Source organism: Glandiceps talaboti, chromosome 1 (genome assembly GCF_964340395.1).
Source record: "Glandiceps talaboti chromosome 1, keGlaTala1.1, whole genome shotgun sequence".
NCBI classification, from domain to species: domain Eukaryota; kingdom Metazoa; phylum Hemichordata; class Enteropneusta; family Spengelidae; genus Glandiceps; species Glandiceps talaboti.
Window position 1 is genome coordinate 33,787,316 of NC_135549.1, and position 27,136 is coordinate 33,814,451.

The window sequence follows — 27,136 nt, forward strand, 5'->3', positions numbered from 1 at the left end:
TTGAGTTTGATTATATTATAAAGTACTTTGGCAACATGTCATGATGGTTGAATGGTAAGAGTTGGTAGCATGGAAACCACAGAACCCGGAATGTGAGATCCGGAATCGTAATTTTTGTTATTGCCTTAAAGCCTTAAGTTAAGTTGTACTAAGTCTTTTGTAACATCTATAAAAGCATTTGATATTAGACCTGTGGTTGATTACTCAGTCCAGTACTTTAGGTGCATTTCTTTATGCTTATGGGATCCAGAACGCCATTCTCACCAATCCTTCATAATGCAATCTTACTGAAATAGAGTTATAATTTGACAAATCTTGCTCAGCGGTAGCCTTATGAGGAGGCATTCTTCACAACAAACAAAAAAGGAGAGTACCTAATCTCGTTAGACCCTGTCTAAACAATATTGAAGCTACTGTTTGAGAAAATAAGAGGTCAATTTTTTTTTGTTTGCAGAATGGTGTGCGAATCTTTATAATTCTATTTAAACGCGGTCATGTGATAAAAAAATTGGTGAAAACTACCGTTTTTCGGACGCAAAGTTAAAAAACCCTCGCTTTTGTTACCCATTAATGAGGAGAAAATGTGTTAAAACTCAAAGGAGAAGTTTAACAATGCAACATTGAAAGTGCTCTAAATTGACTTAGATCATCATATACAGATATTAACATTTTGTTACTTCAGTTCTGGATGACCTTCATTGCAATCACACTACCAGTTGCCAATGGTGTTTTCATGCCGGTATTCATAGTGGGGGCAGCATTTGGTCGATTGGTAGGTGAAGCCATGGCAGCTTGGTTTCCACATGGTTATGTGCAAGGTGACCAATTCCTGAAAGTTGTACCAGGTGGATATGCAGTAGTTGGTTAGTGCTCCAATTGATCATTGATAACAAACATGAAGATGTTCATCTGACAAGACTACATGTTTCATTGTATCTATTACTGTTTATTCATTTGGCAAATTGTGATATTTGGTTTGTGTAGCATCATATTTCTAACACACATGATCCCTTTTCAACTAATTACCTGACACAAATGGTGTGACTTTCTCAAAAGGCAGGTGAGGAACAGAATTTATGCTTCATAACTGCCAATGTTTATTAAAATACAGACTAAATTTAATCTCTTGAGGTTTAATCTTAGAATTTGATCTTTGAACTTCATCTTCAAGATTAATCATCCACAGTTATTCTGTGCAGTCATATATTACCATGGTAACTTAAATCTTGCCAATAACTGGCACTATCTAATTCCCTTCACCAACGATACAGGAGGTTATTCATAGTATGAATCACATAGAAATCAGCTGCCAAGTTCACTGTTCTGAACGTTTGAAGGGGACATTAACACACTCCAACAACATATATTGTGGTGATAGGTCTTTGAGGAAGACTAGGTTATCACTTAAAAGCACACGTAAGCTGGTAGCAGTAATCATTATAAGCCTACTAAAGGCGAGTACTCTTCCTTAACCGACAATTGTCTCATATTTATTTTTTGAATAAATTGATGTTCTTTTCTTTATCTAAAATCCATTTTAACGATCGATCTATTGATCCACCCAGCCATATTTATATAGATCACTATCATTCTAGGGGCTGCTGCTTTGTCTGGGAGCGTAACTCACACAGTGTCAACGTCTGTCATTGTTGCCGAAATGACAGGACAAATAACACACATATTGCCTGTTATGGTAAGAAGCCAAGCCTGAAGATCAGTAATACGATAAAATTACCAAATCTCAAAGAATTACTGCTTTCATCCATTTAATGTTACTAAACTCGTGGTAGTGAAGAATATTTGTGTTTTCTTTTATCTATTACTCGCATGCTGCATGATCATTTGTCTTCAAACACTTGAATAAAGGAGAGTGTTCTTTAAATATATCTTTAAATATAATGAAAAATCGAAATTATATTCTAACATACTTTAATTATAATAGGTTATGATTAATAGCAAACGTGTATGCATCTAATATTTCAGCACAATGTTTCGTTATGCAGTGAATTTTCAATGCTGGTTATATAGCTTATTTCAAATTACGTACATTTGTACATTTCACCATAATTATAAAAAAACCTGAAAGATACTCCACATCTAGTAGTTTTCCTTCAATAACTGTCTCATTATCTCATATTTCTAGGTCGCTGTCCTAATCGCAAACGCTATTTCGTTGCTGATACAACCATCTATTTTTGATAGTATAATTCAGATAAAGAAACTACCATACTTACCAGACATACCGACAGGCGAGGCAAGGTTAGTATCATAAACAATAAACGTAGTTATCTCACAGTCACAATTCTTACAAACAAAACTTAAGAATACATACGGAATGATATTATAAATTGCTGGTAATTAGATCTGAATGTTGTATAGAGTAATGTTAATACTTTTTATATGTATCGCAATAGAAATTGTATTTTGATCAATATAAATCAATTCATACTTCATCAAAATCACAAATAGGAATTTTTTTCCCCAATCTACATATACTTGTATACTGTCCATTTGCCAAAAAATAGTATGAATCGTACATTATGTACCTTCACATGACACTTTTTAATTGCTGGTTTTGAAAGACAATAAAATGTCCTGGGTTGGAAGATCAACTGTGTGTATCATGTACGAGTAGTTTAGGACTTAGGCATGTAGACACACTTTGGACCCCAATTTTACCCATTTTTAAATCGACACTTTTTTCCTGTACAAAATGTGTTGAGGTGGCTAGAATCCCAATACCAACGCGCACATAGGAATTCAGTCACGCACGCAACTAACTTGTATTTATTTAAATGATCACAATTACAGACTGACTGAGCATAATTTCGATCGATTTTTCAATGATGTAAATATACAAAATGCGTTGACATCACTAGAATCCCAATACTAATACTCGTGCACGAACAGAACTAACTTGAAAGGGAATTCATGATATCAATTTAGTAGTTTAATCACTGAAGGAAATCTCCTTACATGGATTTCTATGTTGAGTTTTTCAAAATATTTGATATAATATTAACTTTTATATATGTCTTAATACATAGAAGTTATAGTATTCATTTGAGAATGACTATATTAGTTTTCACTGGGGAATTTAGTAGATTTGCCAATTTAGCTAATTTGCATATTTGAAACTAGGTCAAAGGTAACGTCCGACATATACAACTTTATAGTCAGATTTAATTTACTTTTGTTTGCACATGCGTGGTTAGTGAGTCAGTGAGTAAATATTGTTTATGTCAAAACAATTCAATAACATTTTGGTAATTTCTCTGGATACATTATAGCAATTTAAGTTATGCTTTTTCATGTACATCTCTAGGGGCGGGGCTACATAATTATATTTTTTCTGAAACTTTAATGATTTACTAAATATGTCGTTAAATACTTCCAATGCATTTACTTCATATACTTTACTTCTTGTATAAAGTAATAATTACTTGTAATTTTTTATGTTAAACTTTAAGCTGTTCTTTGTTATTAGCCAGTTTTAAATTAGTTTTAATTATACCCAATATCGCCTGCACAGAAGCAACTCCTGATACAAAAACTGGTATAGTTGGAACCATTGCTAAGATTGTGGTTGAAGTTAATGCACCAGAACCTATCAGTATGGATTTATTCACTCCACTAATTAACTTGTATGATCACCTATATGCTGAACATTGACACTCGAGGTAGTTAATTAATTCTTCAATACTTAATATTTTTTCACTAATCAAATATAATATAAATCACATATATAATTTGCAACAGTTTTATAATTATAATGGAAGAAAACTCTATAAATGATTTTTTACCATCACTAATTAATTTACTAATAAATGTTTCACTAGGTTTATTACAATTGTTAAATAATGGTTTAATGATTTTCACCCCCTCCCCCCTTATAAGTATAACAATATTTCATTTATCATTTCATCATAATCATTACTAACAATAACTTTCCATTTATTTTCCCTTCATTTTTGTAATATATTCATTTGTTTATCACTTAGTGTTCCTTTCCCATTAGGTAATTTCATTTCTATTACCAAACTGTTGTATTTTATAAATAAATCACAAATACATATCACTATCACCAGCTGCTACTACATATAAAAGGTTTGCTCTATATTTTGCAATTACATTATCTACTTGTCTTTCATCCTGCTGCTGTGATATTTCATTTTTGCTTGGTCTACACTGTTGTTTTTTAATTGGTTTATTTTGCTGCTGTGATATTCCATTTTTCCTTGGTCTACCCCGTTTTTTAATTGGTTTATCGAGAATTCAAGCCTCTATTAACACATTATCGAGTCCTGGATTCATTTCAGTCATTTTATAATCATATATAATTTATTCTATAAATTCCATAAAGATATTATTCAATTTAAGCTATTTTATATCAATAATAAAATATTACAATATTATAGGCATAATGTAATCTAAACGTTAATTTACTAAATGGTGTCTTTATTAATGTATTGATATATTCATTTATTTCTTCTTTATTTAATTCCATATAGTTTAATTGGTGTCATCTGTTACTGTTCTTTCCTTTCGTATTTGCAACTGTACACCATCTTTATTATCAATTAGTTTTAGTGAATTACCACGGTGGTTTATAGATTGGAAACGTCTAAGGTCGATTAATAAACAAAATTTATCTCTTAGAAAACTAATTTCAGTCATTTCTATATCATGATCTGATACTAATTGTGCAAAATATCTTCTACATTCTCTCCATAAATGTTTAGCTTGGTATCCTGTGATTGCTTATACCTTCGATGGTCACGTCTATTGACAATGTATGTGGCTAAACTAATTTTCCACTGTCACATTCATCTTGTGATTGCGTTATTGTGAAGAGTAGTAGTGCAGCCTTCAAACTATGTCGTGGCATATTAATATTTTCATTAAGAATTGTGTCTCATTGTTTTCATGGGCTTGTTCTGAAATTTATTATACACTCACATAGAAATGATCATATTGTTTTTCTTTCTATTTCTGGATCTTGAATAGTTTCATACTCTATTTGAATATTTATAAGTTTATAATCAATATTACAATCTGGACCTTTGATGAGATCATTTGGCTCCGATAGTGTGAGCTCCTATTCAAAATACTACCATAATTTCTAAACATTTGACGGGTTAATTTATATGTGAATTCATTACCATAAATATTGTTCAATTAATAATTAATAATGTTTTAATACATCTTCATCAGATCCCAACTGTTGTCCCAAAAGATATCTCTTGCCAATCCATATAATGCGTTATTATTCCTATCCTTAGTGTGTTTATACAGATCTCTACATGTTTTTATAAATTAGTATCATGTGAAATCAACTGATACCTCACCTTCAAACTTAAGAAAATAAATTCTTTGACACATTTTGTACTAGAGTATTACCTACAATTCCCTTGACTTTAATATCAAATGTTGAATCTAAACTATTAGGTTCTAAAAGCATTTCACTACTTGATGTTGTGTATCTAGCATATAATATAAGACTTCTCCAGGTTATGCTGTGTTTGGATTATGTGTAAATCTCTGCACAATTCTTTTACTTTTTGCAGCTAAGCTGTTTTGTTTTTATAACTTGGTTCTAACGCCTTTGAATATGGCATTTATATATATTATAATTAAATTGTAATTCCACTTTTTGTTTTTTCAAATACTCAAACACATATATTGTTAAACCAACTAAAGCAATTCGAAGGTATCCAACTACACTTCCAGCTATTTTTTTTAAAGAATAAATGCTACAACAGATCCCATTATACCAGGTAGAGCTGCTTCTGCTCTACTTCCTAATGATTTTAACCATTCATATACAGGTTTTATAGCTTCATTATATACTTTACTTGGTTGTCCATTAGCTCCACTAGTTGTTGGGAGACTTCCACTTACACCTAAAGCTATACCTGTTGTTAATGTCTTATTTGCAAATTCTAGTTCGTCATTTATAGCACTATACTCTTGATTTAATTTGTTCAATTTTTACCTTTTACGGGAGGTATTAAAAGGTGAATGTCTGTCTGTCTGTGTCATCATTTTCTAAAAATCGGTTGGCTCAATTGTAATGAAATTTGGGATATATAATCTTTAGGGTAATAGCTAGACCTGATTAGGTTTTGAGCCAGATCTGTTAATGTTTGATTAGAGAAATTTGCATATTAATGAAATCAACTAATTACGCAATATCTTAAGACTGCATACTTCAATTTCAATATAATTTAGTATATTCGTTAAACATAACATACATTTGTCCTATAAAATTCGTTGATGTATCTTACAGCGTTAATGAATAATTTGCATAATTAATTATTTTTGGTAATTAGGCTATATCTTAAGAATACATACTTCAAATTCAACATAATTTAGTACATACGTTAACCATAAGACAACACATATGTCCTATCAAGTTTGTTGACATCCAGTGTTAATGAATAATTTGCATAATTAATGATTTTTGGTAATTAGGCTATATCTTAAGACTGCATTAAGCAGTATCATACACCCTTACATACATTAACCTAAGAAAGCACGTTTGTCCAAAAAACAAAGCCTGTTACCATAGTTTTTTTAGTTTAATGAGTTATTTGCATAATTAGTGATTCCCTTACGGGAGGCATTCAGTTTAAATCTGGTTTAATCTTATCATTCATACATAATATAGTCTCTGATCCCTTTCTATCATTTTCAGAATACTAGTTTGATAATCCCTTTCTATCATTTTCAGAATACTAGTTTGATAATTCCTTAATATACCTAAGTCTGATGGAGATAGATCGTTGATAGGTTTATAAAATGCATTTAATTCCCCTTTGCTTACATAACCTAATAATGTAATGCGTGAATAGCTTGTACCCCCCCCCCCATTTCATACAAAATCCGTCCTAATGTATATAGTAATAAACATGAAATCTGCAAAATGATCTTATCTGTGGCGCGATATTTCCATTAAATAAATGATCTTTTACAGATACCACAACTACTTGTAGCTATCCATACAGTAAAGTTTAATTGTTGATCCCAATGTTCCATGCTAGGCTCTCTAAACCATGTACTGGCCTCTTCTGCATCTTAATAGGATGTAACCTGTTATTAAATCTCGTAATTGTATTGCAAAATGTTCCGTACGTGAGACATAGATATCCATATTCACTAAAATATCTCTATTAAATATCACAATTCTTTGTCTTATCAAATAACTAATGTAAATCATTCTTTACTTTTTCATTTAATGTGAATTCTAAAGGAAACTTTCCTTCCACTGTAGGGTTATCTGGCTTAGTTTGATAAGACCTCCTAAAGATATCTTCCGGCATAAACATTATATATATTATACTTACAAAAACGACAAGATTGCCATATTTATCTTGACTATATGTTGATTTCTAGTATCCTGTATAATATTCAACACCCAATACTCATTAAGATACATAATCTTTTGGTTATCCTGAGGAAAACAAACTTACAAAGTCCACATCTTTAAAGAACTTCTGTTTCTTGCATTCTTTTGTAAAACCTAAGATAATCTGGTATAATTGCTCATCCTTCAATTTCATACCAGGGTTTGTATTTAAAATATGCCAATTTTTAATTCTTTTTTCTCATAGTACATCAGTCAAGTTCAATCGTAAACCTAAACATCTCTTTGATTTAGTGATATTCTTTTCTCCAACTATTTATACATTATTAATATTCTTATGATATTTCCCATTGTTCCCAACTTTTGAATTTAGCATCATAGCACTTCCATTTAACTAAGACTTGTTTTCCTTGTATTGTCTTTTTCCTGAGTATTTTTCTATTTTGTATACCTCAGATTTATCTGTATATGGTGACAGTTCTTGCCTTCAATGTCTTCTACTTTAGTTTGCAAACAATAACTGGTCCTTAAATGATTTTTATATTTTGAAATCCTAACTGTATCACCAATATTGAACTGTGGTGTTCTGTATGTAGATGTCAAATAAGAACCTTATAGGTTATACCAAACAATACCTTCATTTCAATGATATGTGTTGTTATATCTGCTTACAAGCACCTCATCAATATGGTCAGTTTCTTGTTTGGTTACTAGTAAGATATTTATACATTGGTTTTAATGTTAAGTTGAATCTTTCAACAATACTGGCTTTCTTATCACTTTTTGTACTACGCCATTCAATATTTTCCTTTTCAAATAGTTCTTGAACATGCTTGTTGTAAAATTCTTTCATCAATTTTATTTTACCAGGTCTTCTTTCCTTGAACATTTTATGAAAACACTCATCACCATATTTACGTTTTAATGGAATAGTCCAGGCAAATATACTAAGAATATCAAACACTGTTAGTATATATTTATACCCTTTGTTGTCTCTAATAAATGATTGCATGTATACTATAACAGCTTGCCACTGTCATCAATAGCATGCACTATTACCTGCCTATACAGAAACTTCTTATGTACAAGTTTGTGAAGTGTATATACTTCTTGTTCTTTTAACCATTGTTGTAATTCACTATACTTAATCTTTTTCTTTTCATAGTTTATTTAATTCCATTATTTCTATATACCATCGTATGCTACATCACTATTATGATAAAGATCTCTTAAATATTGGTCTATCATTATATATTATATACCTACAATAATTTTAATTGATAAGTAATAGGATAACCATGAAAGTCTATTTTATTATTATCTATATCCATGGTCCACGGTCTGATAGCTTATAATGGTGTCTTTGTAATTGGTATATCATTAATTAAACCAAAACCTAGCGTAAATCCATAATGTAATATCATACTCGTCTTCTTCCATTATATATATATATATATATATATATATATATATATATATATATATATATATATATATATATATATATATATATATATATATATATATATATATAACTCGGTGAGTATCAATCTGCTAAGACAGTGCTCTATACCGCAGTGGGAGAGCGTAATAGTTTTAAAACTATATATATATATATATATATATATATATATATATATATATATATATGCAAAAATACAAACTATTGAAGAATTAATCAACTACCTCAAGCATCTATGTTCAGCATCTATGTGATTATACACATTACTTCGTGGAGTGAATAAAGTCATACTGATAAGCTCTGCTGTATTAACTTCAACCACAATCTTAGCAATGGTTCCAGCTATACTAGTTTTTGTATCAGGAGTTGCTGCTGTGCCTGTGACATTGGGTATAGTAAAAACTATACTGTTAAAACTGGCTAATAAGAAAGAACAGCATAAAGTTTGACATAAAATTATGAACAATTATTAACTTATACAAGAAGTAAAGTATTTGAAGAAAACGCATCGGAACTTCAGTAATTAAAGATGTATTTATTTAATAAATCATTGGAGTTTCGGAAAAATGATAATTATGTAACCCCTCTAGAAATATACATGAAGTATAAATCAAATTGTTATAGCGTATTGAGAGAAATTAACAAATGACATTGAGTTGTTTTGATGATGAAAGATATTTACTCACTGACAGTATTAGTTCCCTCGTATATGGTCATGGGGATATTCGAGGTGACTAGCCACGCATGCACACACACAGGCTTGACTGTTCCAGCAGTTAATATTCAAACATTTTAAAGTAAATTAAATCTGACCACAGAGTTGTGAATAACTTTCAAGAACTTACCTTTGACGTAGTTTCAAATATGCAAATTAGCTACATGGGGTAAAGCTACTAAAGTAACCACTGCAAACTAATATAGCCATTCTCAAATGAATACTATAACTTCAACAAATACTTCTATATATTAAGACATATATAAAAATGAATATTATATCAGATGTTTTGAAAAATTTAGCATAGAAATCCATGTAGGGAGATTCCATTCAGTGATTAAACTACTTAATTTATATCATGGTTGATTCCCTGGTGAATTCAAATTAGGTGTGTGCATGTGTGAGTGTTAGCATTGGGATTCTAGTGATGTCAACACATGTTGTATATTTATGTCATTCCACAATCGATCCAAATTGAGCTCAATCAGTCTGTAATTGTGATCATTTAATTACATGCAAGTTACAATGGTCGCTTTAAAACGGGGTCCAAAGTGTCTACATACCTAGGTCCTATACTACTGTTAGGTGAACTATTTGACACTTTATAAATCGATGTCAGCAGTATTCTCTAAATCCATAAATGCCTGTTCCGAGAGGAGAATACCGCGCCTTAGTTTATATCGCCATATGTTTATGTAAAAGACTCTATTAATATATATACTTAATAAAATATGAATTCTGTTTACCAATAATAAAGTAACTAATTCGACTATTGAATACTATATTGTTGAATAGTGAATGTATAGTGTAGTTTGTAGACAATTTTCTCCATTTTCTCCATAGGACTCATAACATTTTTGCAGAGGACATAATGACCAAAAAAATAGATTTCATTACATATGACTGTACGTACATGGACCTGAAGTATTTGTTATCACAAACCTACCATAACATATATCCACTCGTCGACTCTCTCGGTAAGATGATCTTTTATTTATTGAGAATTTAAACCAATACTTGACAATAAGCCCTGCACAACTGCCCTTGTAATAATTGCCGATATCGGTATAACGTCAACATTTGTAATGAAAGTCAAGTTTTTAATGTAATAAAACCGACATGAGAGATAATTGCCGAAATTTGTAATAATTTATGTGAACAACAGCTGTAATAAAAATTGCTGACATTTGTAATGAACTTCATTAAAAAACATGTAACAAAATTGCCGAAATTTGTAATAATAACACATAACATTAAGAAGGGTTATTCATTCTATTCTAGAAAAAAAACCTAGGTTATTTAAATAACAAAGCCAAGAATGCAAAATCATCACATTAAACGAAAGTGGATTCTAAATGCATTAAATTAATTGGTGAATAAATTAATTAATCGAAATGTTAAATTATTTTTATATATTGGTCATTTTGGCGTCATAAAATGACTTCTGAACAATTGTAATGTTCTACTTTGGGAGTGGGATGCCTTCTCCTAGCCACACGACATAACTACTTTATGCAAATGCTATGTCAAATATGAAAGTCAGGCATTTGGTATTTTGAATAGTATTAAAGAATGGTTAGTTGTGTATGAAAACTTTTATCGCATTAGTTCAAAGTCCCATGCAGGAACACACTAACGAGTCACCAGGTATTTCAAAGCGACGTGATTGGTGTTTAGAGGCCGGTCATTTTTAATGACAGGGATGTTGCCTTTTTTCAGGGGTGGAAGGGGGGGGGGGGGTGTTTGTTTGTTTGTGTGTGTGTGTTATTTTGGAAAGGTCTACTTGAAGTGTGGACCTATTCATTTTAGTAAATACTACTTGAAGTAGGGGATGGGTGATCAATTTCAGAAATAACAAGATAAGTGTAATATGTGATTTTAATACCCTGAAAATGATTCTTGCACAACTATAATTTGTTAAAAATTACTTCCAATGATAATCTTTATTTATTTATACTGGATAGTTCTTTAAGTATATAAACACGTGTCTCCCAAGAGACTAACTTATAGCATGGTAAATATCGAACGCCGACCGCAGTGGTAAGGGATCGGTCAGTTTCTCCAGCCTGGGAGGGGGGAGGGGGCGGTGGATTTTTAAATCGGGCCGACTAAAAGTCACTGACTGACCCCCCTATCACTTAATTCTAAAACATTATGACCCCCATATATAATATTCACATGACAGGTATTTTTTTGATCGTGACAGTGAAAGGTATGGGGGGTCCTGGAGATTTTTTTACTCTGAAAAGTCAATTTTGAGACTATTCAGACCCTTTCAGACAATAATTTCCAAGCTTTACAAGACAGCAAAAAATGTAAAAAGAACTACATAGGGTTGAAATATTTTTGAAATATAGTCTGATAGCATCTTGACAGTAAGAGGTAGGGGGAAGAACTTGAGACTGGGATGTGTACACCTCATGTGGGGGGGGGGTCCTAGGGGATCTCCCCCTAGAAGCCTTGGAGCTCTTTTTACTCTGAAAAGTCAATATTGATACTATGCAGACCCTTTCAGACAATAATTTCCAAGCTTTACAAGACAGCACCAACATATGTAAAAAGCAAGTTAGGCTTGAAATACTTTTGAAATATACTTTGATAGCATCTTGACAGTAAGAGGGGAAGGGCTTGAGACTGGGATATGTCCACCTCATGTGGGGGGTCCAAGGGGGTCTCCCTCTAGAAGCCCTGGAGGATTTTTATTCTGAAAGCCAATATTTAGGCTATTCAGACCCTTTCAAGCAATAACTTAATCCCTGCTTTACAAGATAGTACCATCAAGTATCAGAAACTAATACACTCATAATGATGTACCTGCATCATATAATGAATTGTTTACATCATATAAAGATGTGTTCACATCATATAGTCAATGTATTACTTTCTTTAGACTTAACACAACTGCTGCTTTCCATACATGTACACGTTTGCACTCCTCAAGGCACTTGTTTGTCCTGTTCATAACTGGCACTGACTCAAAACTCCACCCCCCCATTCATTGACCACACTGCTAATATTAACCAAAATATTTTTGAAAGGTTTTGAATAATGAAATGTGATAAATGTCATTGGTTTCAAAATAGAAATTAAAAAATGTCATAAAAATGTTTTCTGTACTGCAGCAGTTTCTAAACTAGATTACTAATTCAATTCACTTACTATTGGCTATGTTGTCCAGTATATTGCTGGCAACATGATAGCCTTGAAAATAAATACATTCTAATAACAAGGAAATGTAATGTTATGATCTGCTGACAAAATTTTACTTGCAGTATACAGTCACTCAATGTGGATACTAGATATTCCAGAGGAGATGTAAAATCTAATTTAGATTTGTTTGATTTCAGATTTCATTATAAAAAACCTCCTCTCAACCCCACCCCACACTAAAAGAATTTAGTTTTTACCCTACATTGAACTATTGATCTCAACCATGAATCAATTTGGGACTTCTAATGAAGATGATTGTAGTTATCATACATTAGCTGTACAAAAATATATAGGAACTAGACTAACTATATACATGGACATTGAATATCCAATATCTAGACACAGGCTGGGTCAGGCACTTTCAGTCACAGTGTTTGCCATATATTATTTCAAAGTGTCCTAGATTGGTTATGTTTGTGCTGAGAGCACTATCTATGATATCATCATGAGGCAGTCGCTCACAAATGAATCTACCCAGCTGTGCGAGCTTAGGGGCTTTGGCCTAGTTATGATATTGACTGTATGAACATTTAAGTACAGGAGCGTGGCTCAGGATTTTGTTTAGTTGATGTGACCCCCCCCCCCCCTTATTCACTTAGTAAAAATGATGACCCCCCCCCCTTCTTTGAGTCCCAAATTAAGGTGACCCCCTCTGATTTGCCGGGGTAAAAACTGATCGCTCCCTAAACGTCATTCTGTTACGAATTATACAGTAAAATACACGTAACGACAACGATAACACACATGACACACATGAATGTTTACATTATATCTGACTGTGAACACAGATAAACTTTTGTGTTTGAATCATCCTTTCCGACATTGATGTTTTTTTAGTGATGTTGATGGCAGAGATAAAATGTATCACTTTACATGCTTGCGTACTATAACTTTCTATGTTTTAATAGTTTTATGTAATTCAAAATTCCAACAAGAAAATCTTACTAGGGGCGCGGGAGTCAATTTGGCATAAGATATTGGAACCGGGGGGGGGGGGGCAGTTTGAGAAAACCAAGGTTCAACTCAAAAACACCGCCCTCATCCCTCTCAGTCAATTGGAAATGACCACCCCTTCAGTCTGGTTGCTTGGAGTTTGATTAGGCCAGTGTCAAAATAGCGTGATAGCAGTAAACAATAAATGGTGATATGTATATAACAATGATTTCATGGCTAGAGTTTCTTACATTTAAGTGTTGCCTTAGTTACCGATAGATAACGGCATCCATAATCAGGATTATAGTCAGCTGAAAATTAAACCAGAAAGTTCTTTGTGTACATATCGTTCTCCAACATATATCAACAGAGGGCGCAAAATACTCCAATTGAACAAAGGTAAAATGGATAAATGCCCAAATCAATTTAACGAATAATTTGTATATCACATTCCTTCCAAGGGAGTTTGATGGATGCAACAGGGTTGGCTAAAATTGGTAAAGAAACATTATACTATCGTCTTTCAGTTTTCAAAGCAAAAGACTGTGTTAATGTGTATATTAATTTTCTGTTTGTATACACGTATCGGCTGCATATAATAATTCATATTGGGGCCTGATGAGGCATCGGTGTTGTCCTGAGTGCACAGTTTGGAAGAAACGACAACCACACAAACTCTTAGTGTTTTCAATGTTCTATAATTACACCAAAAATACGAATACGTACAGAACAATAATACTCAATACATACAACTAGATCAAACAGTTAAATACATCAATGTGCATATGTCATCAATTGATTCTAATCATAGATGAACATCAATTTGGCAGTAAGCTTTGATGAATTAATTACGTATGCCAAGTATACAATTAATTCAATTCAATACGATAAATTCTAAAGTTTAATTTGACTAATTTCCATTGAATTCTGAGTTCCGTTGAGTTAGAATACAGTGGTCTCAAAATCCCAAATCAATATGTAATGCTTCATCGAAATTCTTAGTAGTCGTAAATTCTGGTAATATCCACGTAATACTCCAAAAACTCAATAAAGATTCCACTATTAAGTCTTACTTCACCAATGAAGGCCTTCAAATGCACAGGTTAAGCATCAATATATCCCATAATCAGTAACTCATTAGATTCAAATCAAACATAAATCAAGAAATACAAAAAGAAAGAAAAAGAATGAATTAACACATTCAAAGGTAAAATGCTTGGAAACCTATTCAGTGACAATATCATCAACTCGTAGTTCACATCAGCTGTATCAAGAATCAAATACAACATAACAAACTTAATTAATCATTCAATGGAATTAATGTCAGTGACAATATCATCAACTCGTAGTTCACATCAGCTGTATCAAGAATCAAATACAAAATAACAAACTTAATTAATCATTCAATGGAATTAGTGTCAGTGACAATATCATCAACTCGTAGTTCACATCAGCTGTATCAAGAATCAAATACAAAATAACAAACTTAATTAATTAATCATTCAATGGAATTAGTGTCAGTGACAATATCATCAACTCGTAGTTCACATCAGCTGTATCAAGAATCAAATACAAAATAACAAACTTAATTAATCATTCAATGGAATTAATGTCTATGACAATATAATTAATCAATATAATTAATGGTTATGTAGAACATTGACACATAATAGGCTATATCGTTGGTTCTGTCTACAATTAAATGAATGAATATGAATACCGACGTGTAGCAATCAACTTAATTACAAGTATATAAATATAACTTAAATCACATCCACAATCAACATCTTTACAAACTATCACTAAAGATTCACATAGAAGAAAGTAAGTTCGTCGATGTTCACAAGAGAATACCGGGCATATTTCCGAATTAACTCATCAAATCCTTTGAAAACCAACTGAAAGGTACACTTCTTAGTTGTCTAGAACTTATAGTTTCATTATTGTATTCTTCTTTTTTCTGATCAATATCAATACTGGTGGCGTTCGCGTCCGGTTCGGAGGCAGACACAAATCTGTGTAAGCTGCAGACTATAGCTGGCGCATCTGGCTTTCCTGTCCGATATCATACATTATCAGTTTAAAATGACCTACAATAATGAATTTACTTTAAAATGTTTCATACAGGTGTATAATTATCCAGTGAAAACGTTTAAAATACCAGAGACCTTCGATACATTAGTAAACATCGAGATTGATAATGGTTACATATGGAAAGTAGTTGAAATTGTTGTTTGCTTGTTTGCAGTGAAAATATCGAACTAATTTACATAGTTATGTGATATGTAAGCGACTGATCTGAGATATGACTGACAGTCCAGAGACATCTCAGAAAAGACTAAAATGAAAGTTTAGAGTCATCAGAGAAATTGTGCCTATTTATGATAAATGTCCTTACAACTTTAGGGGCACATGAGAAATGCCCTTACTAACTTATGGGGAATATGAGAACTGCCCTTCAGAAAGTTTAGGGGCATATGATAAATACCCTTCAGAAAGTTCAGGGGCATATAACAAATGCCCTTCAGAAACTTTAGGGGCACATAACAAATGCCCTTCAGAAAGTGTAGGGGCATATGACAAATGTCTTTTAGCAACGTTTGGGGCATATGACAAATACCCTTCAGAAACTTTAGGGGCATATGAGAAATGCCCTTCAGAAACTTTAGGGGCATATATATATATATATCATGATGACTGTCCATCATCCTTGCTATCATACAACCCCTCTCTTTCTCCAGCAACTAGGAAGCGAGTGTTACCCAAGGTCATACTTAATTTTAGCTGGGTGGTGCCTGCAGTTATTTAGTGTATGTGTGTTTGGCTAGCATGTCCAGATGTATTTTACTAGGTGATCTGTGCCTAGGGAATTGGAACATGTGGCCACTAGTTGGCAACTGTGTAATGCCTGGTCATGAGTAGACTTCTGTCTATAGTATTTAAGTTTCTTTATGCTGCGTAGCTGATCCGGAAGTGATGATAGTGCTTGTGAGATTTCTGGTTTCAGGAACGAGAGTTTGTTGTTGCGTAGGTCTGTCCCATAAACGTTTAACCAACTTTGGCAAGCCTGGTTTGATGAGTTGTAACCATAGCAACACAATATTGCTTTCAAGAGTTGGCGTGAGATCTCAACAGTGTGATATTTACATTGTGGTGGGTGATGTTACCATCTTTATTCATTACTTTGTCCTCAAATAAGGTAATTATGCGTTAGAGGTATTCCGGCTTGTCATTAATTTCAGTATAATTTTATTTGTTTGAGGTCCAGGAAGTGTGCTCGGGGAGATTGAAAACTGTAGTGTTGTCTTATCTTTTGCCATATATTAATGATGTAGATTACTTGATAATAGAATTTCTCGATATGACAGTGCAGTAACTGGTAATTTAACCAACCATTAACGTTGAGGGCCCTTCTGGATGGCTGTTTTCCTAGTTTTAGCTGGGATAGTGTCACCATCATCCTGCATGCCTCTGTTTGGGTTATGTTTGGCAGAATATAATGAACAAGTTGAAACACTGGGCCATGTCTTCGATGAAGAAGACTTGTTTGAGATATCACCATGGAAACATACCTTCTGAACCTGCTGATATAATTCCATGTCTAGCTGTTTGTCTAGTTTTCTGTAATCTATGTTTTAAATTGCAGGGCGAATGATTTTTGTTGGTGTTATATCACGTTCGGAATTAGAGTATTTAGTGGATACGCATATTGGAAGAGCTGCAAGAATTGCTGAGGCTGATAAGAGACATAAAAAAAGGGAGTCTGGCAATGGTAATGTAGATCGAAAATCCGATGTGAAAATGGACCAACGGAAAGATGTTGATGTGTTGTACAACCCAAACACATGCAAATCGAAGGTATAGTGGTTACATATCGTTTTTTAAGAAATAAAATAAAATAATAATAATAATAATATAATATTAGTCCCAATGTGTTAAGTGATGCTAGTTCTGACAAACTTATAAAAATTACTTGAACATACGTGACAAATGTATTTGAAATTAACATGACAACAAAAACAAATCTCCCCACCCCTCACCCTGCAATAATTTCAACTTCAGGAGATGATACCACAGCTAACTTTTATGTCAGCCATTATGCATAAAGCTTGACTGGATGATTGATCAAGAAATTAGCATTTATAAAAGAGAAGGTGACATTTGCCATGAAATGATGACAGGTCTTTGGATACGAATGTGAATCCCCCAAAAATATTGTCTATACCTGACCTGGCCTGGCCTGCACCTGTATTTTGTACCGACCGGTACACAATAGCCATCGGTACTGGCTCAGTAACTATACTGTTGGATTAATTTCACTGATTCCACATTGCTTCACAATTACAATATAGAAAAATGTAATCCACATTAATATTTGCATTAACAACCAGTATCCTTCTATTTATTGTCAATTTCCTGTCCACCATTTCTCAAAAATGGACATTGAAAGACCAATTCAATGTACAGTTATTTGTTTAAATTGCATATGGCTATGCATAATCAATTATTGTACATTTTTACTCTTTCCATTCATTCCTTTCAGTCCAAGGTGTCAGATGACCAGGCCTCCTTTGTACGAGTGAGTCAGTCATCATTCCAATATAACATTTGTAACTTAAGTGATATCAAAATGTCAGCTTTGTCTAGTAAGAGTAACAAATGCTTTTCAATTGTAACGACATAATATGTATGTCCGTCCGCACGTCCACTGGATTGATAAAACATCTTTCTACTTTGAAGAAAATACACCGGGCGATTCCATATGCAAAAAAGTAAAAGATGTGTACAATGGTTGTTACTTACAGGAAGCGATTTGTAAACAAAGTGTGTGAATTTGGTGAATCCAGGTGACCACTTGTAATCGCAAGTACGCACAAATAATCAAACTATTTGTGCGTGGTGACTGTTAAATATTTAGGGAAGTGTCAGTACATGTATTCATTCACAGATTGGATCACTTGTACCGATCACTTGTACCGGTCACTTATATTAGTGTTACTTGTACCAGTCACTTGTACTGGGCACTTCTACCAGTCACTTGTACAATGCACTTTTGATTTACCAGACTTATTTACAAATCACATGTTGCATACAATAACAATCATTGCACTTATTTGATTTTTTTGAGTTACAAAAAAAGGTTGTGGTGTCATGATAACGGTCACGAATATGAATATATGTTTTTTTCCGACATACACACAATAGAAGCACCAACCCGGCACATGTCATCACACACACACACACACACACACACACACACACACACACACACACACACACACACACACACACACACACACACACACACACACACACACACACGCACACACACACACGTACTCGCACTTAAACTATTCCGATACATGAAATAACTGGTCACACACATCAATACTTAAGGGAGAGATCAGTTTGTACGGCCGGGGGGGCACCTCAATTTGAGACTCAAAGAAGGGGGGGGGGGTCATCATTTTTACAAAGTGAATCAAGGGGGTTACCTTATTTCCAACAACTGAACGAAATCATGAACCACCCTGCTGTACTTAAATTTCCATACAACAAATGTATGTGTATACAACAAACCATAAACAATGGCTATAAATATACGTTCAAATATAACATAAACCACTTTGAAATAATTTAATAAATTTGTATCTCTAAATGGTAACTGACCTCCACTGTGCATGTTTTCCCCAAATTTTCTCACTTTCTACTTGATCTTTTTTTTATTATTATTATTTGTGTCAATATGACTTGAAATGATTTAAACTTTTGAAACCCTAAAATTAGTGATAGTTTTATGATATAACTAAGTTGTGTTTTACTTCTGAATGGTGCTCTACATGGCCTCCAAAAGGTGTTCATTTTTCAAAAAGCTCTTACCATGGGAGGCGAGGGGACACCCCTCCCCCACACTTGTATAGCAGACACGCGGATGCGTAGCATGCACTTCTCCCCATACTTTTTCCAGTTCTCTCCCTACTTTGAAACTTACTGAAACCCCTAGGTTTACAATTATATTAACTCCAATTCTAATATTGTACTTTATAATTAGCTGAATTAATCTATAATGGTAATAGTTCACTCAATCTAAGAGATATCCTAGAACTTCAAGTTTGGTTAGTAAACCATGAATATTTTGCATGTCCATGAACAGACAATCATATTTCTCATAGGGTTCCTGTCTAAATGCTTTATACATGTGAAGCAATGGATTTGGGATAGCAATTTACCAGAAACACTTAAAATTACTGTAAATGCAAGTAAAATTAAGTATGTAGTTTGCTGTATTGTGCTTTGAGAATCTATAGTGTCTTTTGAAAGAACAAGAAGAATGTCTCTTGTCAAGGGGGGGGGGGTTCAGTGTTTTTTTAATTTGTTAGGGGGGGGGGGGGTTGGATTGTTTTGTGGATGAATCGCAGGGGGTCACTATTTTAAAGTACAACACGAACAAGAAGTCACCGGCCTACCCCCGGCCGTAAAAAACTGATCGCTGCCTAACATCAATATAGCATACATGCAAGTTTCAAGGGGATACACCACCCATTATATCTCACCGTAAATACGCACTCGCTAGCATTGATGTCAAATCACGATGGTAATCCATGAGAAGGATCAAATACAATAGTTACATTAGTAATCAAATACAAGTTTTGACATACAAGATAGTCAACACAGGAGTGTGTGTAGCAAGCATAGCTGACATGGCCACAATCGAATATAAAATATGTAGTCACACACAGTGGGTATGAGATGCAATGTAGTCAACAGGCGTATGAGTAGCGAGTGAAGCCGTCTTCCAGTTTAGGCGTGTGGTGGGAATATAGTAGAGCTGATGACATAGAAATCGAATTTCCGGGTTGTTGAAGTGCGGTTTTGACATTTATATTGTCGATAATTGATTTTTTACATGTTCTAAAAAGAATAACTACTTTCCTATGTTTGTTGGTACAGCAATATTCCTAAATCGTCGAGTTGAATTAAGAAATCGCGACATGTCAACAAAACATTTGTCCAAAGACCAACGTTGGTGGAGGGTCTATGATAAGTTGGCTGATTGAAAATGAACAATATTAATCTAATGGCTATGATGGTTTTTCAAACCAAAAACTGCATAGAGTGTTGACTTTCTTTACTCTCGTCCATGTCAGAGAATTAGATGTCATTCAATAAAATAAATTTTGATGGTCAACACCCCTGGAAAATGACCCAAATCAAGTATACGAACGGCCCAGGCAACCGGTCACAAATGAATCTACCCTGCGCGAGCTTATGGGCTTTGCCTAGTTATGATATTATATATCAAACGCAATCTCAGGAATACGAAAATCCATGATGACAGAGCCAAACATTATTACAAATTAAGTTAGATCACAATGTGTAACATGGTGTAGGAAGACTCAGACCAACATTTGTTTGGATAAAATAAAAATACTATGTGTTGGGTTTGTGGATCATATTAAAGTTTTAATGTGTTTTGGTTGAACATATATATGTTTTTGTGTGTGATAGGTATTAGCCGGCACACAGGAACCATTTCCTCAAAAAACTATGCGTGCTACCATGGAAACGGCCATCTTTTGAGCCAAAATCACATTTTGTCTTTCTGTAGTTCAGTAATAGAAACCCGGAGAGTCACTTAATGTTTTGCAGGACACATTTATCCTGACAATAATGTGAGGTTTCTATATATCAAATTCTTTGTTAGAGTCTAACAAATAAGGAAATCTATGATGATAGACGTGGAGACTGGTATAGGGAAACTTACAAGAAGATAAGACCAACATTTATTCGCATGACATACAGGTACTATGCGTTTGACTCGTATATCATGTGAACGATTTAATGTGTTTAGGTTGAACATTTATATATTTTGTGTGTGACAGGTATCAGCCGGTATACAAGAAAGATTCTTCCAAGAAAATATGCACGTTATCATGGCAACAGACACTATAAACATTCCTGCTTGCTACCATTTCTATCATGACCTTCTGCTGTTGACTACCATAGTACATACTTTACCATTGTAACTAGGTCAGCTATTCTTGCTACACACATTCCTTTGCTGACTATCTTGTCTATCAATATCAGAGCTACTGTACTTGATTACCAACTCATGCATTAACATCATGACTTGACACCAATTTTTGCGAGTATAGATTAAACGGTGAAAGAATATGGATGGTGCAGTGCATTCGTTGTAACATGTATATACGTTATAATGAATATTGATGTTGGCCTTCCTGGAATACTTATTCATGTGCTTGACCATTCATTTTATTTGATGCATCGGAATAGTGTAAGTTACATTACATGAAGCCAAAGGTGTGAAGGAACGTGTCCTGTAAAACTATCGTAATTTTCCATTGGAATTGACGTTTGGTGTTTCTTCCTTGGTTTTAATTGTGAAGAAGAGTCCTACAAGCTAGTCAGGCCACCAATTGGTTAAGAATGTCTTCAGTAAGGAGAAAAGACCAAGACCTAGTTACACAGATTCCGACACAAGTGGTAATCCCAATATGGCAATCAGAGTCAACGGGTGATGATGTAATGACATTACTGCAAGAACTACGGGATGGACAGCAGGGTGTTCATCGCTCATTTGATAGAAAGATTGACAGGCTGATGAATAATTTGGCCAGTATGATTGATTCTAAGATGAAAGACCTGAAAGATGAATTCTTAGGGAGCCTTCAGTATTTACAGGGGGGGAGGAAACCACACATGGTCTGTTAAATAAAACATGACCCTCCCCCCATTCTCCATTTGTAAAAAAGTGACCCTCCCCATTGCCCCATTTTGTAAAACATGACCCTCCCCATGGCAATTGCATATACTGAACGTTAATCCATATTCCCATTATATGTATGTATACATACAAATTAAATCATTTTGACTGTGTATTAGAAAGCAATATTTGTACATATAAAGTGACAAACAGTAAAAGACTGGCTAGTTACATTTCTCTTATAATCATACACAATCTAGTTAGTATCTAAAACGTACTTTCAATGTTTTGCATACTCTGCCTGATCTAGACACTTGTAAAAGTTCCCTGATATCATCATCATCATCATCATCATCATCATCATCATCATCATCATCATCATCATCATCATCAGTATTGCCATTATCAGTGTCACTCTAATCTGACTCACTGGTACTACTTGAGTCAGTACATGTATTACTGTCCGTGTTCTCTATGACATTCAAAACTAAATCATCATCATCATCATCATCATCATCATCATCATCATCATCATCATCATCATCATCATCATCATCATCATCATCTTTTAACAACAACATTCACGGACAGTGTGAGTGATAAGGTGAGATGGCACACTCAACAAAATGTTTTTATAAAACAATTTTCTTACAATACATATATTTTTATTTTTGTATTTTGGCATGTAAAGTACTTGTAAAAATAAATGTCGAGTGCTCATCTCACTTTTACATCTCATAACACACAAAAACAATATACAATAATTGAATCTTCAATTTGATCACAAAACTACGGATTGTAAAATGTGACCCTCCCAAACATTGTAATGCAAAACATGACCCCCCAAGAATAGGTTTGTAAAATGTGACCAATCCCCGATTCCTTCGCCCCCCCCCTATAAATACTGAAGGCTCCCTTACTTGATATTGGTAGAGTGGATACCAAATTTATGCAACTTGAGAGTAAGTTGAACTCTTCAACAGGTGGGCAAGATACTGGTAATGCAAGGAGTCCTGTTGACGTGGCAGAAATTACTGTCAAGACAGTGGTGAAAACGTGCAGATAAAGTCAACGATCTATTGAATGCTTTAGGACAAGATGTAAGCAACAATGTCAAGGTCATCGATTCGGTTCGTTTACGCACTCGTTCTATAGGTGCTAAAATTCGCTCTTCAAAATGTCGAGCAGGAGAAGGTCGTACTTTAAGCGAAGTAACGTCTCACAGAAAATAATTTTTATTAAAAGGTCTACACTGAACGACTTGCCGAGCTGAATGCAAGAATAATTCTGAGCGAATGGCCTAATGGAAAAAGTTACAGGGTAACTGCCAATAACCGTATCATCAAGAAGACAAACATACAACAAGATGACCCGACCTGAGGGGTATCAATGCAGAAGACCAGGACATCCCACTCAATGAATTACGAAGTGCACATCAAAATGTTGCTGGCTGGATACCCTTGAACAATGATCTCAGAAGTGAAATTTTATTAAGCATTAATGCAGACGTTATTTCCGTAAATGAGACACATTTGTCTGAGGTCAATGATATCCACTTGAATAGATGACGGTGGCCTGCACTTAATAGACCACTAATGCACCATAATGTTCGTAGAATTTTTGGAGGAGTTGGAATTGTTGTGATATTGTCTCTTTATAATGATTATGATATTTCAACTGATGACAAGTCGGTTGATGGTATTCTAGGAGTGCATTTTACTAATAAGGTGTCTGATTATTCTTTTATTGTATTTTCGTGTTACCTGCCTCCTGAGAATTCGCCTTGGGGCAGAGATTCAACCGCATATTTTGGTCACCTGTTAAGTCAACTGTATGTATGATAATGAAGTTGATCTGTATTCATTTATAGCGATTTAAATGCCCGTCTTTGTGATTTGAATGATAATGTTGAGTTCCTAGATGACATTCCTATGAGAAAGGTCATCGACAAAGGGTGTAAATCAACACGGTCGTCGGTCCCGCCTTTTGTGAGTTTTTACAAGATGCAAAATGATGTATATTGAATGGTAGATGTAGTTGTCAGTATGATAATTTTACCCATATTTCAGGCAGGGGCAGAGCTGTAGTTGATTATATTTGTGTTCCCCAGGAGAGTTTTCAGTTTTGTAAGAATTTTTGTGTTGTTGATATGCAAATTAAAACGACAGTGTAACAATTTGGGAGGGGGGGGGGAGGGACCTCTAATGTAAACGTAACCATCCTCCAATGTTACTATCTCTCTCTCCACCCCGTACACGGGATCGACTTGGACTTGAAAGGGACTTAGCTCAGACTACACACAGTGTTCATGGTTAACCTGGATCGTTTAGAAGTAGCTACGGAGCAGATGGAAGCTCCTAGTCTAGGCCTAGCTGTTGCCTTCAGCTCGCTCACTTCCAAAGTATGAATCCAAACTTTATTTCAACATTAAATTCTTATAAACACAAACTATACAATACTCAAATGATTGGGTAATAAAGTAATCAGCACCATAAATTAATAAAACGGAAGTGTTGCAGATGCCTTAATTTAATGCAAATAATATTGACAAATATGCAAGATAGCCAAATAATGTGATCACGTCATTGTTCTTCCAACTCTCTGGAATTAATCATTATTTGACACTGTTGATCTCGTAATAACTTTCAATGTTGTCATTTCAGATGAATAGTATTCGCGAAATGCAAACATTTGTTCTACGTATCCATAACAGCTGAGAGTTCATGGTGACCTGGTAAAACATCAAAACTTAGCGAATATTTAAAAGTTGTATTCTGCCATCCGTAACAAATAGCAATTATGGTTGTAAATTCAAATTGAGTAATATCCCTGCAGACTTTCTCTCCTCAGATATTGCTAGACATGCCATTTTAGAAATTATTGACAATACAAATCAGTAGAGAAACACAAAACGAAATCGATTCTTTATATAAAGTGTTTGTGATTGTATGGTGGATGAAATGAAAGCTACACTTCAGGTTTATTCACGCAAATCTAATAGTGTCAGAAATTCCAACAATTTGGCGAAACGCTATTATAGTATCGATTCCGAAAACTACTACCGACGATCCTCGTATACCATTAAATTACAGAGGTATTAGTCTAGTGTCTGTAGTTGCAAAGTTATATAGTTCTCTGCAGTTAAACAACAGAATTGTTACCTTCCTTGACCAAGAGAATATCCTGCTAGATGAGCATAATGATTTCCGATGAAAATATGATCTTGTGAAGATCATATTTTACTCTTACTGCTGTCATGAGAAATAGGTTGGCAAATGGCCTGTCCACTTTTGCGACTTCCATTGATCTAAAGAAGGCATTTGCCTATGTTGATAGAAGAGCACTTTTGTACAAGTTGCTAATTTCTGGTGTAGACGGTAAAATGTATGACAACATTAAATCCATGTACATGGCCACCTCTGCATGTGTTAAAGTGAACGGAATGTACAGAGACTGATTTACGACTAATACTGGTGTTAAGGCAGGGAGAAAATTTGTCGCCCTCTTTATTTGCATTTTTCATCAATGATCTAGCGATTGAATTGAATCTAGCAATTGAATTGAAATCTTTATAAAAAGGTGTAATCATAGATGGTTACAAATGTTGCAGTACTGTTATATGATATTATGTTAATCTCTGATAATGAATTGGATATGCAGGCTATTCTTGACCACAATATTGATCAATGTATGAAATGGCGTCTTTTAGTTAACAGTAAGAAATCAAAAAATATTAAAAGATTGTAACTGAAGCAATTTTGATTTTCATATTGGGGAACATGTACTGGAATATATCGGTAACTACAAATATCCTGGTGTTGTTTTCTATAAGTTTTTGGATTTTTCTGTTGTCTCTGAAACTCCGCTAGTAGAGCAGTGGGGACTATATACTCGAAATTCATAACTTTAAAGATCTTCAGTTTTAAGTCATACTCCAAGCTACATAATGCATGTATTGTTCCTATAGCTATTCCTCAGTGTAGGGTTTTGGAAAACATGACAAATGCCAAGCTGTTCAGAATAGAACGCTACACTTTTTTCTAGGAGTTCATAGGTTCACACCCACTCATGCTGTTTCTGGTGACACAGGTTGGATTTCTTGTAGAAATCGTATACTTTTTTGTATGGTCAGATATTGGAATTGATTAGTATCTCTAGACGAACACAGATTGACAACAAATTCTTCCTTTGGGACTTTGCGTTGAACAGCTATTACTATTACTGGTCCTTTGAGATATGTAAATTTTTTGATAACCTGAGTCTTGTTATTGAGAACCTATTGTATATTGACACGACCGTTGTAAATCGACAGTTGATCTCTACCCTTGAAGTAGAATGGCGCGAAAATGTCAGACAAAAAACTCAAGTACGCACATATGTGCTTTTCAAAAATGAATATAAAACTGAAAAATATGTACTAATGGATCTGTCTGGCAGCCAACGTTCTTTCCTCGCACAGTTTCGTGCTGGAGTATTGCCTGTTAGGATTGAAAAAGGCCGTTGACGGTAGGCTGTGCGAATTCTGTCAAAGTGAGTCCGTAGAAGACGGCGGAAGTACATTTCCTACTTCAATGCGATCTTAGAATTTTGTCGTCTTTAACAGAGTCTGGATTTAGTACTTCGTCAGACCGAGATAAGTGGAAATTTCTTTTTTACAGATAATTTTGTGAGGAACACAGCGAAATTTATAGAAAAGGCCTTCCTTAGGAGGAAAACCAGGCTGTA

General features: G+C 34.1%; 1 protein-coding gene across 1 annotated transcript in view; it reads left to right on the forward strand.

Annotated features, from left to right (window-relative positions):
* Window positions 1-27,136, forward strand: part of LOC144435996 (chloride channel protein 2-like) — a 56,933-nt gene that overhangs the window by 21,429 nt on the left and 8,368 nt on the right. The window contains exons 11-16 of the mRNA XM_078124663.1: window positions 683-863; window positions 1,596-1,693; window positions 2,144-2,259; window positions 10,387-10,520; window positions 17,333-17,544; window positions 18,230-18,265. Coding sequence (XP_077980789.1) covers window positions 683-863; window positions 1,596-1,693; window positions 2,144-2,259; window positions 10,387-10,520; window positions 17,333-17,544; window positions 18,230-18,265 — 777 coding nt within the window. The remainder of the gene's footprint in view (window positions 1-682; window positions 864-1,595; window positions 1,694-2,143; window positions 2,260-10,386; window positions 10,521-17,332; window positions 17,545-18,229; window positions 18,266-27,136) is intronic.